At 48.8% G+C, this 11,919-nt stretch overlaps 1 protein-coding gene across 1 annotated transcript; it reads right to left on the bottom strand.

The window, feature by feature from the left end:
- Nucleotides 1–840: 840 nt before the first annotated feature.
- PIN1 (peptidylprolyl cis/trans isomerase, NIMA-interacting 1) lies at nt 841–11,628 on the bottom strand. The gene is made up of 4 exons (XM_082299418.1): nt 11,551–11,628; nt 5,554–5,748; nt 2,463–2,573; nt 841–1,251 (listed from the first exon to the last, which is right to left on the bottom strand). Exons 1-4 carry the CDS (start codon nt 11,606–11,608, stop codon nt 1,142–1,144), a joined length of 474 nt encoding a protein of 157 aa, XP_082155544.1. The 5' UTR covers nt 11,609–11,628; the 3' UTR covers nt 841–1,141.
- Nucleotides 11,629–11,919: the final 291 nt, after the last annotated feature.

Raw genomic sequence — 11,919 nt, 5'->3', positions numbered from 1 at the left:
CCGTGGATTTCGGTGAATTCCCATGGATTCCCGTGGATTCCTGAGGATTCCCGTGGATTTTCCATGGATTCCCGCGGATTTCGGTGAATTCCCGTGGATTCTGGTGGATTTCCATGGATTTCGGTGGATTCCTGAGGATTTCCATCGATTCCCGGGCATTCCTGCGAATCCCCGTGGATTCCCACAGATTCCTGTGGTTTTCCATGAATTCCCACAGATTCCCAAGGATTCCCATGGATTTCCATGAATTTCCAAGGATTCCCGTGGATTTCCATGAATTCCCAAGGATTCCTATGGATTTCCATGAATTCCCGTGGATTTCCATGGTTTTCCATGGATTCCCACAGATTCCCACAGATTCCCGTGGATTTCCATGGATTCCCGCAGATTTTGGTGAATTCCTGTGGATTTCCATGGATTCCCGCAGATTTTGGTGAATTCCTGTGGATTTCCATGAATTTCCATGGATTCCTGAGGATTCCCGTGGATTTCCATGGATTTCCATGGATTTCCATGGATTCCTGAGGATTCCGGTGGATTTCCAAGGATTCCCATGGATTCCCGTGGATTCCCAAGGATTCCCGTGGATTTCCATGAATTTCCATGGATTCCTGAGGATTCCCGTGGATTTCCATGAATTTCCATGGATTCCTGAGGATTCCTGTGGATTTCCATGGATTTCCATGAATTCCCAAGGATTCCCGTGGATTCCCAAGGATTCCCATGGATTCCCACAAATTCCCACAGATTCCCAAGGATTCCTGTGGATTTCCATGAATTCCCATGGATTCCCACGGATTTCCATGGATTCCCACAAATTCCCACAGATTCCCAAGGATTCCCGTGGATTCCCAAGGATTCCTGTGGATTTCCATGAATTCCCATGGATTCCCAAGGATTCCCATGGATTCCCGTGGATTCCCACAGATTCCCACGCATTCCCATGAATCCCCATGGATTCCCACAGATTCCCACGAATTCCCATGAATTCCCGTGGATCCTCCTGGGTTTTGGTGAATTCCCACCGATTCCCCAGACTTTCCCGCGGATTCCTGAGGATTCCCCGGAATTGCCACCGATTCCCGAGAATTCCCAGGAATTCCCCGGGAATCGCCGCCCTCTCCGGGCCCCCCAAGGCACTTCACTCCGTGCGGAGGATGATGTGGATCCCGGATTCCGTGAAAACGGGGCCGCTCATCTCGCCGGCCCTCAGCGCGAACGAGGCGTCCTCGAAGGGCTTCTGCATCTGCCCTGCGGAGCACAAGGCGGAATTCCCGTCAAAAACCCGGATTTGGGCATTTCCCACCAAAAAAAATCCGGGATTTGAAAGGGAGAAGTTGATTCCCGGAGTTGGTTCCAGCGGGGCGATCCCAGCTGGAATTTTGGGGGAGTTTTGGGCGGTTTTGGGATCATAAAGTGCTCGGAGAGGGTTGGATCCTGAAAAAAAGAAGGAGCACGAGCTGAAATTCCCATAAAAAAACCCGGATTTGGGGCATTTCCCACCAAAAAAAATCCGGGATTTGAAGGGGAGAAGTTGATTCCTGGAGTTGATTCCAGCGGGGCGATCCCAGCTGGAATTTTGGGATCATAAAGTGCTCGGAGAGGGTTGGATCCCGAAAAAAAGAAGGAGCACGAGCTGAAATTCCCATAAAAAACCCGGATTTGGGGCATTTCCCACCAAAAAAAATCCGGGATTTGAAAGGGAAAAGTTGATTCCCGGAGTTGGTTCCAGCGGGGCGATCCCAGCTGGAATTTTGGGGGGGTTTGGGATCATAAAGTGCTCGGAGAAAGCTGGATCCCGAAAAAAAGAGCACGAGCTGAAATTCCCATAAAAAAATGGATTTGGGGATTTCCCACCAAAAAAAATCCGGGATTTGAAAGGGAGAAGTTGATTCCCGGAGTTGGTTCCAGCGGAGCGATCCCAGCTGGAATTTTGGGGGAGTTTTGGGCGGTTTTGGGATCATAAAGTGCTCGGAGAGGGTTGGATCCCGAAAAAAAGAAGGAGCACGAGCTGAAATTCCCATAAAAAACCTGGATTTGGGGCATTTCCCACCAAAAAAAATCCGGGATTTGAAGGGGAGAAGTTGATTCCCGGAGTTGGTTCCAGCAGGGGGGGTTTTTTTGGGGATGAATCCCTGGAATTGATGGATTTGGGGTTTTTTTGGGATGAATCCCTGGAACTGATGGATTTGGGATTTTTTGGGATGAATCCCTGGAATTGATGGATTTGGGGGGGATTTTTTGGGATGAATCCCTGGAATTGATGGATTTGGGATTTTTTGGGGATGAATCCCTGGAATTGATGGATTTGGGGGGGATTTTTTGGGATGAATCCCTGGAACTGATGGATTGTGGGGGGGATTTTTTGGGATGAATCCCTGGAATTGATGGATTTGGGGGGTATTTTTGGGATGAATCCCTGGAATTGATGGATTTGGGATTTTTTGGGATGAATCCCTCACCTCTCCCAAAAGCTCCCAGGTCCCCTCCGGCCTTGGCCGAGCTGCAGTCGCTGAACTGCGAAGCCAAAGACTCAAAATCCTCCTCTCCCGATTTGATCTTCTGGATATATCCTGGAAAAATGTGGGAAAAACCCCAGGTCAGGGCAAAGAATCATTCCAGGAATTCCCTGGAAGCTGCAAATCCTATGGGAAAGGAGACAGAGCCCCCAACAGCCCAAAACCCACCAGTCCTGGGGGGTTTGCCCCCAAAAACTGCTATTCCCAAGGTTTTTCCCCGAAAAATCACCATTCCCAAGGTTTTTTTTCCCAAAAAAATCCTCATTTCCAAAGCTTTTTCCCCAAAAAATCCCACAATTCCCAGGGTTTTTCCCAAAAAATCACCATTCCCAAGGTTTTTTTACCAAAAAATCGCCGTTCTCAGCTTTTTCCCCCCCCAAAAAACCCCCATTCCCAGAATTTTTTCCCCAAAAAAGCCACAATTCTCAAGGTTTTTTTCCAGAAAAATCCCCATTCCCAAGATTTTTCCCCCTAAAAAATTCCCCACAATTCCCAAGATTTTTTCCAAAAAAAATCACCATTCCCAAGGGTTTTCCCAAAAAATCCCCGAGAATTCCCAAGATTTTTCCCAAAAAAATCCCCATTTCCAAAGCTTTTTCCCAAAAAATCCCCATTCCCAAGACTTTTCCCCCAAAAATCCCCCACAATTCCAAGATTTTTTCCAAAAAAAAAATCACCATTCCCAAGGCTTTGCCCCCCAAAAATCCTCATTTCCAAAGCTTTTTCCCCAAAAAATCCTACAATTCCCAGGATTTTTCCCAAAAAATCACCATTCCCAAGGTTTTTCCCCCCAAAAATCCACCATCCCAAAGCTTTTTCCCCAAAAAAACCCTCAGTTCCCAGGGTTTTTCCAAAAAATCACCATTCCCAAGATGTTTTTACCAAAAAATCGCCGTTCTCAGCTTTTTTTCCCCCCCAAAAAACCCCCATTCCCAGAATTTTTTCCCCAAAAAAGCCACAATTCTCAAGGTTTTTTTCCAGAAAAATCCCCATTCCCAAGATTTTTCCCCCTAAAAAATTCCCCACAATTCCCAAGATTTTTTCCAAAAAAAATCACCATTCCCAAGGGTTTTTCCCAAAAAATCCCCGAGAATTCCCAAGATTTTTCCCAAAAAAATCCCCATTTCCAAAGCTTTTTCCCAAAAAATCCCCATTCCCAAGACTTTTCCCCCAAAAATCCCCCACAATTCCAAGATTTTTTCCAAAAAAAAAATCACCATTCCCAAGGCTTTGCCCCCCAAAAATCCTCATTTCCAAAGCTTTTTCCCCAAAAAATCCTACAATTCCCAGGATTTTTCCCAAAAAATCACCATTCCCAAGGTTTTTCCCCCCAAAAATCCACCATCCCAAAGCTTTTTCCCCAAAAAAACCCTCAGTTCCCAGGGTTTTTCCAAAAAATCACCATTCCCAAGGTTTTTCCCCCCAAAAATCCACCATCCCAAAGCTTTTTCCCCAAAAAAACCCTCAGTTCCCAGGGTTTTTCCAAAAAATCACCATTCCCAAGGTTTTTCCCCCCAAAAATCCACCATCCCAAAGCTTTTTCCCCAAAAAAACCCTCAGTTCCCAGGGTTTTTCCAAAAAATCACCATTCCCAAGGTTTTTTTACCAAAAAATCGCCGTTCTCAGCTTTTTTTCCCCCCCCAAAAATCCCCATTCCCAGAATTTTTTCCCCCAAAAAGCCACAATTCTCAAGGTTTTTTCCAAAAAAAATCACCATTCCCAAGGTTTTTTCCCCAAAAATCCCCATTCCCAAGGCTTTTCCCCCCAAAAACCCCCACGATTCCCAGGATTTTTCCCAAAAAATCACCATTCCCGAGGTTTTTCCCCAAAAAATCCCCATTCCCAAGGTTTTTCCCCCCAGAATTCCCAGAATTCCTGGAATTCCTCATCACCGCCGAGGAGCTCCAAACTCCCCCAATATTTTTGTGTATTAATGAAGACAAACCACACCCAAACACAGGGATCAAACCCCACAAAAACCCCACAAAAACCCCACAAAAACCCCACATCCCAATGATCCCAAACTCCCCAGAATTCCCAAAATTCCTGGAATTCCCTCCTGGAATTCCTCATTGCCACCAAGGAGCTCTGAACTCCATTATTCCCATTTTTTATACACAAACAAACACAAACCACACCCAAACACAGGGATCAAACCCCCAAAAAACCCCACAAAAACCCCACATCCGACCATTCCAACGCTCCCAAACCCCCCAAAATTCCCAGAATTCCCGGAATTCCCTCCTGGAATTCCTCATCACCACTGAAGAGCTCCAAACTCTCTGAATATTTTTGTGTATAAAAAGACACAAACAAAGGGATCAAACTCCACAAAACCCCACAAAAACCCCACAAAACCCCACAAAAACCCCACAAAAACCCCACATCCCAACAACCCCAACGCTCCCAAACCCCCCAGAATTCCCGGGATTCCCTCCTGGAATTCCTCATCACCACTGAAGAGCTCCAAACTCTGAATATTTTTGTGTTTAATGAACACAAACCACACCCAAACACAGGGATCAAACCCCACAAAAACCCCACAAAAACCCCACAAAAACCCCACATCCCAATGATCCCAAACCCCCTGGAATTCCCAGAATTCCCAGGATTCCCTCCTGGAATTCCTCATCACCACAGAGGAGCTCCAAACTCCCCAAATATTTTTGTGTGTTAATGAACACAAACCACACCCAAACACAGGGATCAAACCCCACAAAACCCCCACAAAAACCCCACAAAAACCCCACATCCCGACCATCCCAATGATCCCAAACCCCCCAGAATTCCCGGCATTCCCAGAATTCCCGGCATTCCCACTTGCCGTTGACGAGCTCCAGCGCCTCCTCCTTGGAGCGCGTGATGCGCTCCCAATATTTTTGTGTTTAATGAACACAAACCACACCCAAACACAGGGATCAAACCCCACAAAAACCCCACAAAAACCCCACATCCCGACAATCCCGAGGATCCCAAACCCCCCAGAATTCCCAGAATTCCCGGCATTCCCAGAATTCCCGGCATTCCCACTTGCCGTTGACGAGCTCCAGCGCCTCCTCCTTGGAGCGCGTGATGCGCTCCTGCCGCCAGCTCGACGGGCGCCGCGATTGGTTGTGCTTGACCAGCAGGTGCGAGCAGCGCACCCGGCCCGGCTCCGCCCGCGGCCCCGCCCCGCTCGGCCGCTCCCATTGGCTGGCGTTCGTCAGGTGGTTGAAGTAGTACACGCGTCCTGGGGGGTTATTGATTAGTTATTGGTTATTGATCGGTGATCGATTCACTGATTGGCAACCAAAACCAGGTTTATCCACCCCAAAAACCCGGTTAATGACCCCAAAAACCCGGTTAATGACACCACAGGTTGCTGTTGGTCAGGTGCTTGAAGTAGTACACCCGTCCTATAGAGTTATTGATTAATTATTGGTTATTGATCGGTGATCGATTTGTCAAAATCTAGCTTATTGGCACCAAAACCCAGGTTATTGACCCCAAAACCCAAGTCAATGACACCACAGGCTGCTGTTGGTCAGGTGGTTGAAGTAGTACACCCGTCCTATAAAGTTATTGATTAATTATTGGTTATTGATCGGTGATTGATTCACTGATTGGCAACCAAAACCAGGTTTATCCATCCCAAAAACCCGGTTAATGACCCCACTGGGCGGTGTTCATCAGGTGGTTGAAGTAGTACGCGCGTCCTATAGTTATTGATTAGTTATTGGTTATTGATCGGTGATTGATTCACTGATTGGCAACCAAAACCAGGTTTATCCACCCCAAAAACCCGGTCAATGACCCCAAAAACCCGGTTAATGACCCCAAAAACCCGGTTAATGACGCCACAGGTTGCTGTTGGTCAGGTGGTTGAAGTAGTACACCCGTCCTATAAAGTTATTGATTAATTATTGGTTATTGATCGGTGATCGATTCGCCAAAATCCAGCTTATTGGCACCAAAACCCAGGTTATTGACCCCAAAACCCAAGTCAATGACACCACAGGCTGCTGTTGGTCAGGTGCTTGAAGTAGTACGTGCGTCCTATAGAGTTATTGATTAGTTATTGGTTATTGATCGGTGATTGATTCACTGATTGGCAACCAAAACCAGGTTTATCCACCCCAAAAACCCGATCAATGACCCCACTGGGCGGTGTTCATCAGGTGGTTGAAGTAGTACACACGTCCTGGGGGGTTATTGATCGGTTATCGGTTATTGATCGCTGATCGATTCGTCAAAATGCACATTACTGACACCAAAACCCAGGTTATCCACCTCAAAACCCAGGTCTATGACCCCAAAAACCCGGTTAATGACCCCAAAAACCCGGTTAATGACACCACAGGCTGCTGTTGGTCAGCTGGTTGAAGTAGTACATGCGTCCTATAAAGTTATTGATTAATTATTGGTTATTGATCGGTGATCGATTTGTCAAAATCTAGCTTATTGGCACCAAAAACCCAGGTTATTGACCCCAAAACCCAGGTCAATGACCCCACAGGCTGCTGTTCATCAGGTGCTTGAAGTAGTACATGCGTCCTATAGTTATTGATTAGTTATTGGTTATTGATCGGTGATCAATTCATTGATTGGCAACCAAAACCAGGTTTATCCACCCCAAAAACCCGGTTAATGACCCCAAAAACCCAGTTAATGACACCACAGGCTGCTGTTGGTCAGGTGGTTGAAATAGTACGCGCGTCCTATAGACTTATTGATTAATTATTGGTTATTGATCGGTGATCAATTCATTGATTGGCAACCAAAACCAGGTTTATCCACCCCAAAAACCCGGTTAATGACCCCAAAAACCCAGTTAATGACACCACAGGCTGCTGTTGGTCAGGTGGTTGAAATAGTACGCGCGTCCTATAGACTTATTGATTAATTATTGGTTATTGATCGGTGATTGATTCACTGATTGGCAACCAAAACCAGGTTTATCCACCCCAAAAACCCGGTCAATGACCCCACTGGGCGGTGTTCATCAGGTGGTTGAAGTACTACACGCGTCCTATAAAGTTATTGATCGGTTATTGGTTATTGATCGGTGATCGATTCATTGATTGGCAACCAAAACCAGGTTTATCCACCCCAAAAAACCCGGTCAATGACCCCAAAAACCCGGTTAATGACCCCAAAAACCCGGTTAATGACGCCACAGGTTGCTGTTGGTCAGGTGGTTGAAGTAGTACGCGTGTCCTATAGAGTTATTGATTAGTTATTGGTTATTGATCGGTGATCGATTCGTCAAAATCCAGCTTATCGGCACCAAAACCCAGGTTATTGACCCCAAAACCCAAGTCAATGACACCACAGGCTGCTGTTGGTCAGGTGCTTGAAGTAGTACGCGCGTCCTATAGTTATTGATTAGTTATTGGTTATTGATCGGTGATTGATTCACTGATTGGCAACCAAAACCAGGTTTATCCACCCCAAAAACCCGGTCAATGACCCCACTGGGCGGTGTTCATCAGGTGGTTGAAGTAGTACACGCGTCCTGGGGGGTTATTGATCGGTTATCGGTTATTGATCGGTGATCGATTCGTCAAAATGCAGCTTATCAGCACCAAAACCCAGGTTATCCACCTCAAAACCCAGGTCAATGACCCCAAAAACCCGGTTAATGACCCCAAAAACCCGGTTAATGACGCCACAGGCTGCTGTTGGTCAGGTGGTTGAAGTAGTACATGCGTCCTATAAAGTTATTGATTAATTATTGGTTATTGATCGGTGATCGATTTGTCAAAATCTAGCTTATTGGCACCAAAACCCAGGTTATTGACCCCAAAACCCAAGTCAATGACACCACAGGCTGCTGTTGGTCAGGTGCTTGAAATAGTACGCGCGTCCTATAGAGTTATTGATTAGTTATTGGTTATTGATCGGTGATCAATTCATTGATTGGCAACCAAAACCAGGTTTATCCATCCCAAAAACCCGGTTAATGACCCCACTGGGCGGTGTTCATCAGGTGGTTGAAGTAGTACACGCGTCCTGGGGGGTTATTGATCGGTTATCGGTTATTGATCGCTGATCGATTCGTCAAAATGCACGTTACTGACACCAAAACCCAGGTTATCCACCTCAAAACCCAGGTCTATGACCCCAAAAACCCGGTTAATGACCCCAAAAACCCAGTTAATGACACCACAGGCTGCTGTTGGTCAGGTGGTTGAAGTAGTACACGCGTCCTATAGTTATTGATTAGTTATTGGTTATTGATCGGTGATTGATTCACTGATTGGCAACCAAAACCAGGTTTATCCACCCCAAAAACCCGGTCAATGACCCCAAAAACCCGGTTAATGACCCCAAAAACCCGGTTAATGACACCACAGGCTGCTGTTGGTCAGGTGGTTGAAGTAGTACGCGCGTCCTATAGAGTTATTGATTAATTATTGGTTATTGATCGGTGATCGATTTGTCAAAATCCAGCTTATCGGCACCAAAACCCAGGTTATTGACCCCAAAACCCAAGTCAATGACACCACAGGCTGCTGTTGGTCAGGTGCTTGAAGTAGTACATGCGTCCTATAGAGTTATTGATTAGTTATTGGTTATTGATCGGTGATCGATTCATTGATTGGCAACCAAAACCAGGTTTATCCACCCCAAAAACCCGATCAATGACCCCACTGGGCGGTGTTCATCAGGTGGTTGAAGTAGTACACGCGTCCTGGGGGGTTATTGATCGGTTATCGGTTATTGATCGCTGATCGATTCATCAAAATGCAGCTTATCAGCACCAAAACCCAGGTTATTGACCCCAAAACCCAATCAATGACCCTAAAAACCCAATCAATGACCCCACTGGTTGGTGTTGGTCAGGTGGTTGAAGTAGTACATGTGTTCTGTGGGGTTATTGATCCGTTATTGGTTATTGATCAGTGATCGATTTGTCAAAATGCACATTACTGACACCAAAACCCAGGTTATTGACCCCAAAAACCCGATCAATGACCCCAAAAACCCGATCAATGACCCCACTGGTTGGTGTTCATCAGGTGGTTGAAGTAGTACACGCGTCCTGTGCGGTTATTGATTAATTATGGGTTATTGATCAGTGATCAATTCATCAAAATCCGGCTTATCGGCACCAAAACCCAGCTTATTGACCCCAAAAACCCTGTCAATGACACCACTGGTTGGTGTTGGTCAGGTGATTGAAGTAGTACACCCGTCCTGCGGGGTTATTGATCCGCTATTGGTTATTGATTGGTGATCAATTCATCAAAATCCACATAATTGACACCAAAACCCAGGTTATCCACCCCAAAAACCAGGTCAATGACGCCAGTGGCTGGCATTGGTCAAGTGGTTGAAGTAGTACAACTGTGCTATAGAGTTATTGATCAATTATTGGTTATTGATCAGTAATCAATTCATTGATTGGCAACCAAAAGCATGTTTATCCACCCCAAGAATCTACAGATGGACCATGCTGGGTAACATTAGTCAGGTGGTTAAAGTAGCACACCCTCCCTGAGGGGTTATTGATTACTTATTGGTTATTGATCACTGATCAGCTATCAATTGGCATTAAAAAAAACCAGGTTATTGACCCCAAACGCAGGTTATTGACCCCAAACGCAGGTTATTGATCCCACTGGCTCACGCTCGCCAGGTGATTGAAGCACTACACCGATTCTAGAGGACATTGATCAATTATCGACCACCGATCAGTTATGGATTAACAACAAAAACCAACTTATTGATCCCAAACCCCAACTTCTGACCCCCCAACCAGGCTGGAACCCCAAAACCCAACGTTCTCACCCCAAAACCAGGGGTTTTACCCCCACACACGATTCCGGACCCCAAACCGCCCCTTTTTGGCCCCAAATCCATCTCCTCACCCCCCCAAAATCGGCCCTGAGCCCAAAACCCGCCCCAATTCTCAGCCCCTTCCTGCTGGGGGGGGACCCCCCCTCAAATTTCCCCGTCCGAGGCGATGACCCCCCAAAAATCCCCTCACAGAGAGGACCCATCCCCCAAAAATCCCCTCACGGAGGTGACCCCCCCCCCAAATCCCCTCACAGAGATGACCCCCCCCCCCCAAAATCCCCTCACAGAGGTGACCCCCCCCCAAAATCCCCTCACGGAGCTGCCCCCCCCCCCCCAAAATCCCCTCACGGAGCTGCCCCCTCCCGAAGATCACCTCATGGAGAGAACCCCCCCCCAAATCCCCTCATAGAGCTGCCCCCTCCCCAAAATCCCCTCACGGAGCTGCCCCCTCCCCAAAATTCCCTCACGGAGCTGCCCCCTCCCCAAAATCCCCTCATGGAGCTGCCCCTTCCCCAAAATCCCCTCACGGAGGTGACCCCTCCCCCAAAATCCCCTCATGGAAATGACCCCTCTCCAAAATCCCCCTCAGAGAGGTGCCCCCCCAAATCCCCTCATGGAGCTGCCCCCTCCCCAAATCCCCTCACGGAGGTGCCCCCCCCCCCCAAATCCCCTCAGAGAGGTGACTCCCCCCCAAATTCCCTCACGGAGGTGCCCCCCCCCCCCCAAAACCCCCTCATGGAGCTGCCCCTTCCCCAAAATCCCCCTCACAGAGGTGACCCCCCCCCAAATCCCCTCATGGAGCTGCCCCCTCCCCAAAATCCCCTCACGGAGGGGCCCCCTCCCCAAAATCCCCCTCAGAGAGGTGACCCCCCATCAAAATCCCCTCACGGAGCTGCCCCTTCCCCAAAATCCCCTCACGGAGGTGACCCTTCCTCAAAATCCCCTCACGGAGGTGACCCCTCCTCAAAATCCCCTCACGGAGCTGCCCCCTCCCCAAAATCCCCTCACGGAGCTGCCTCCCCCCCCCAAAATCCCCCCACGGAGGTGACGCCCCCCCCAAATCCTTCTCACAGAGGTGACCCCCCCCAAATCCCCCTCACGCAGCTCCCCCCCCCCCCCCGCCCCCTCAGCCCCTCCAAGGCCCAACACCCTCTATTCCTCCCCCCTTTCCCACCGCCGCCATCCCCGCCGCCCTCTCCCCGCGTCTCCCCGCGCCTCCTCCGGCCGCCCCCCGCCCTCAGGCCCTCACCGGAGCTGCGGCTCATGCGCTTCTCCCAACCCGCGGGCAGCTTCTCCTCCTCCGCCATCTTCCCTTCCCTGCGCCCGCCCAGCGCGGCCCGCCCCCGCCGGCGCGCGAGGGGGCGGGACTAACGCGCCTTTCCCGCGTTCCCATTGGTTGACGGCAACACTGCGCCCTCCTTCGCGCGCTTCCATTGGTGGAGCCGCCTGTCAATCAGACTAGCGGTGAAGCCTCAAAGCGCGCGGGAAGGGCGGGACGGTGGCCGCGCGAGGACAGAAATAAACGCGAACGAGCGGCAAAGCCGCAGCGCCGCTTCCCCCGCCCTGTTCGGGGGTTGCGAGGCCCCGTTCCCGTCCCCACCGGAGCCACGGAACAACC

The sequence above is a fragment of the Coloeus monedula genome, assembly GCF_965178545.1.
Source record: "Coloeus monedula genome assembly, chromosome: 31".
Lineage (NCBI taxonomy): Eukaryota > Metazoa > Chordata > Aves > Passeriformes > Corvidae > Coloeus > Coloeus monedula.
This window is presented reverse-complemented; position numbering and strand designations above follow the sequence as displayed.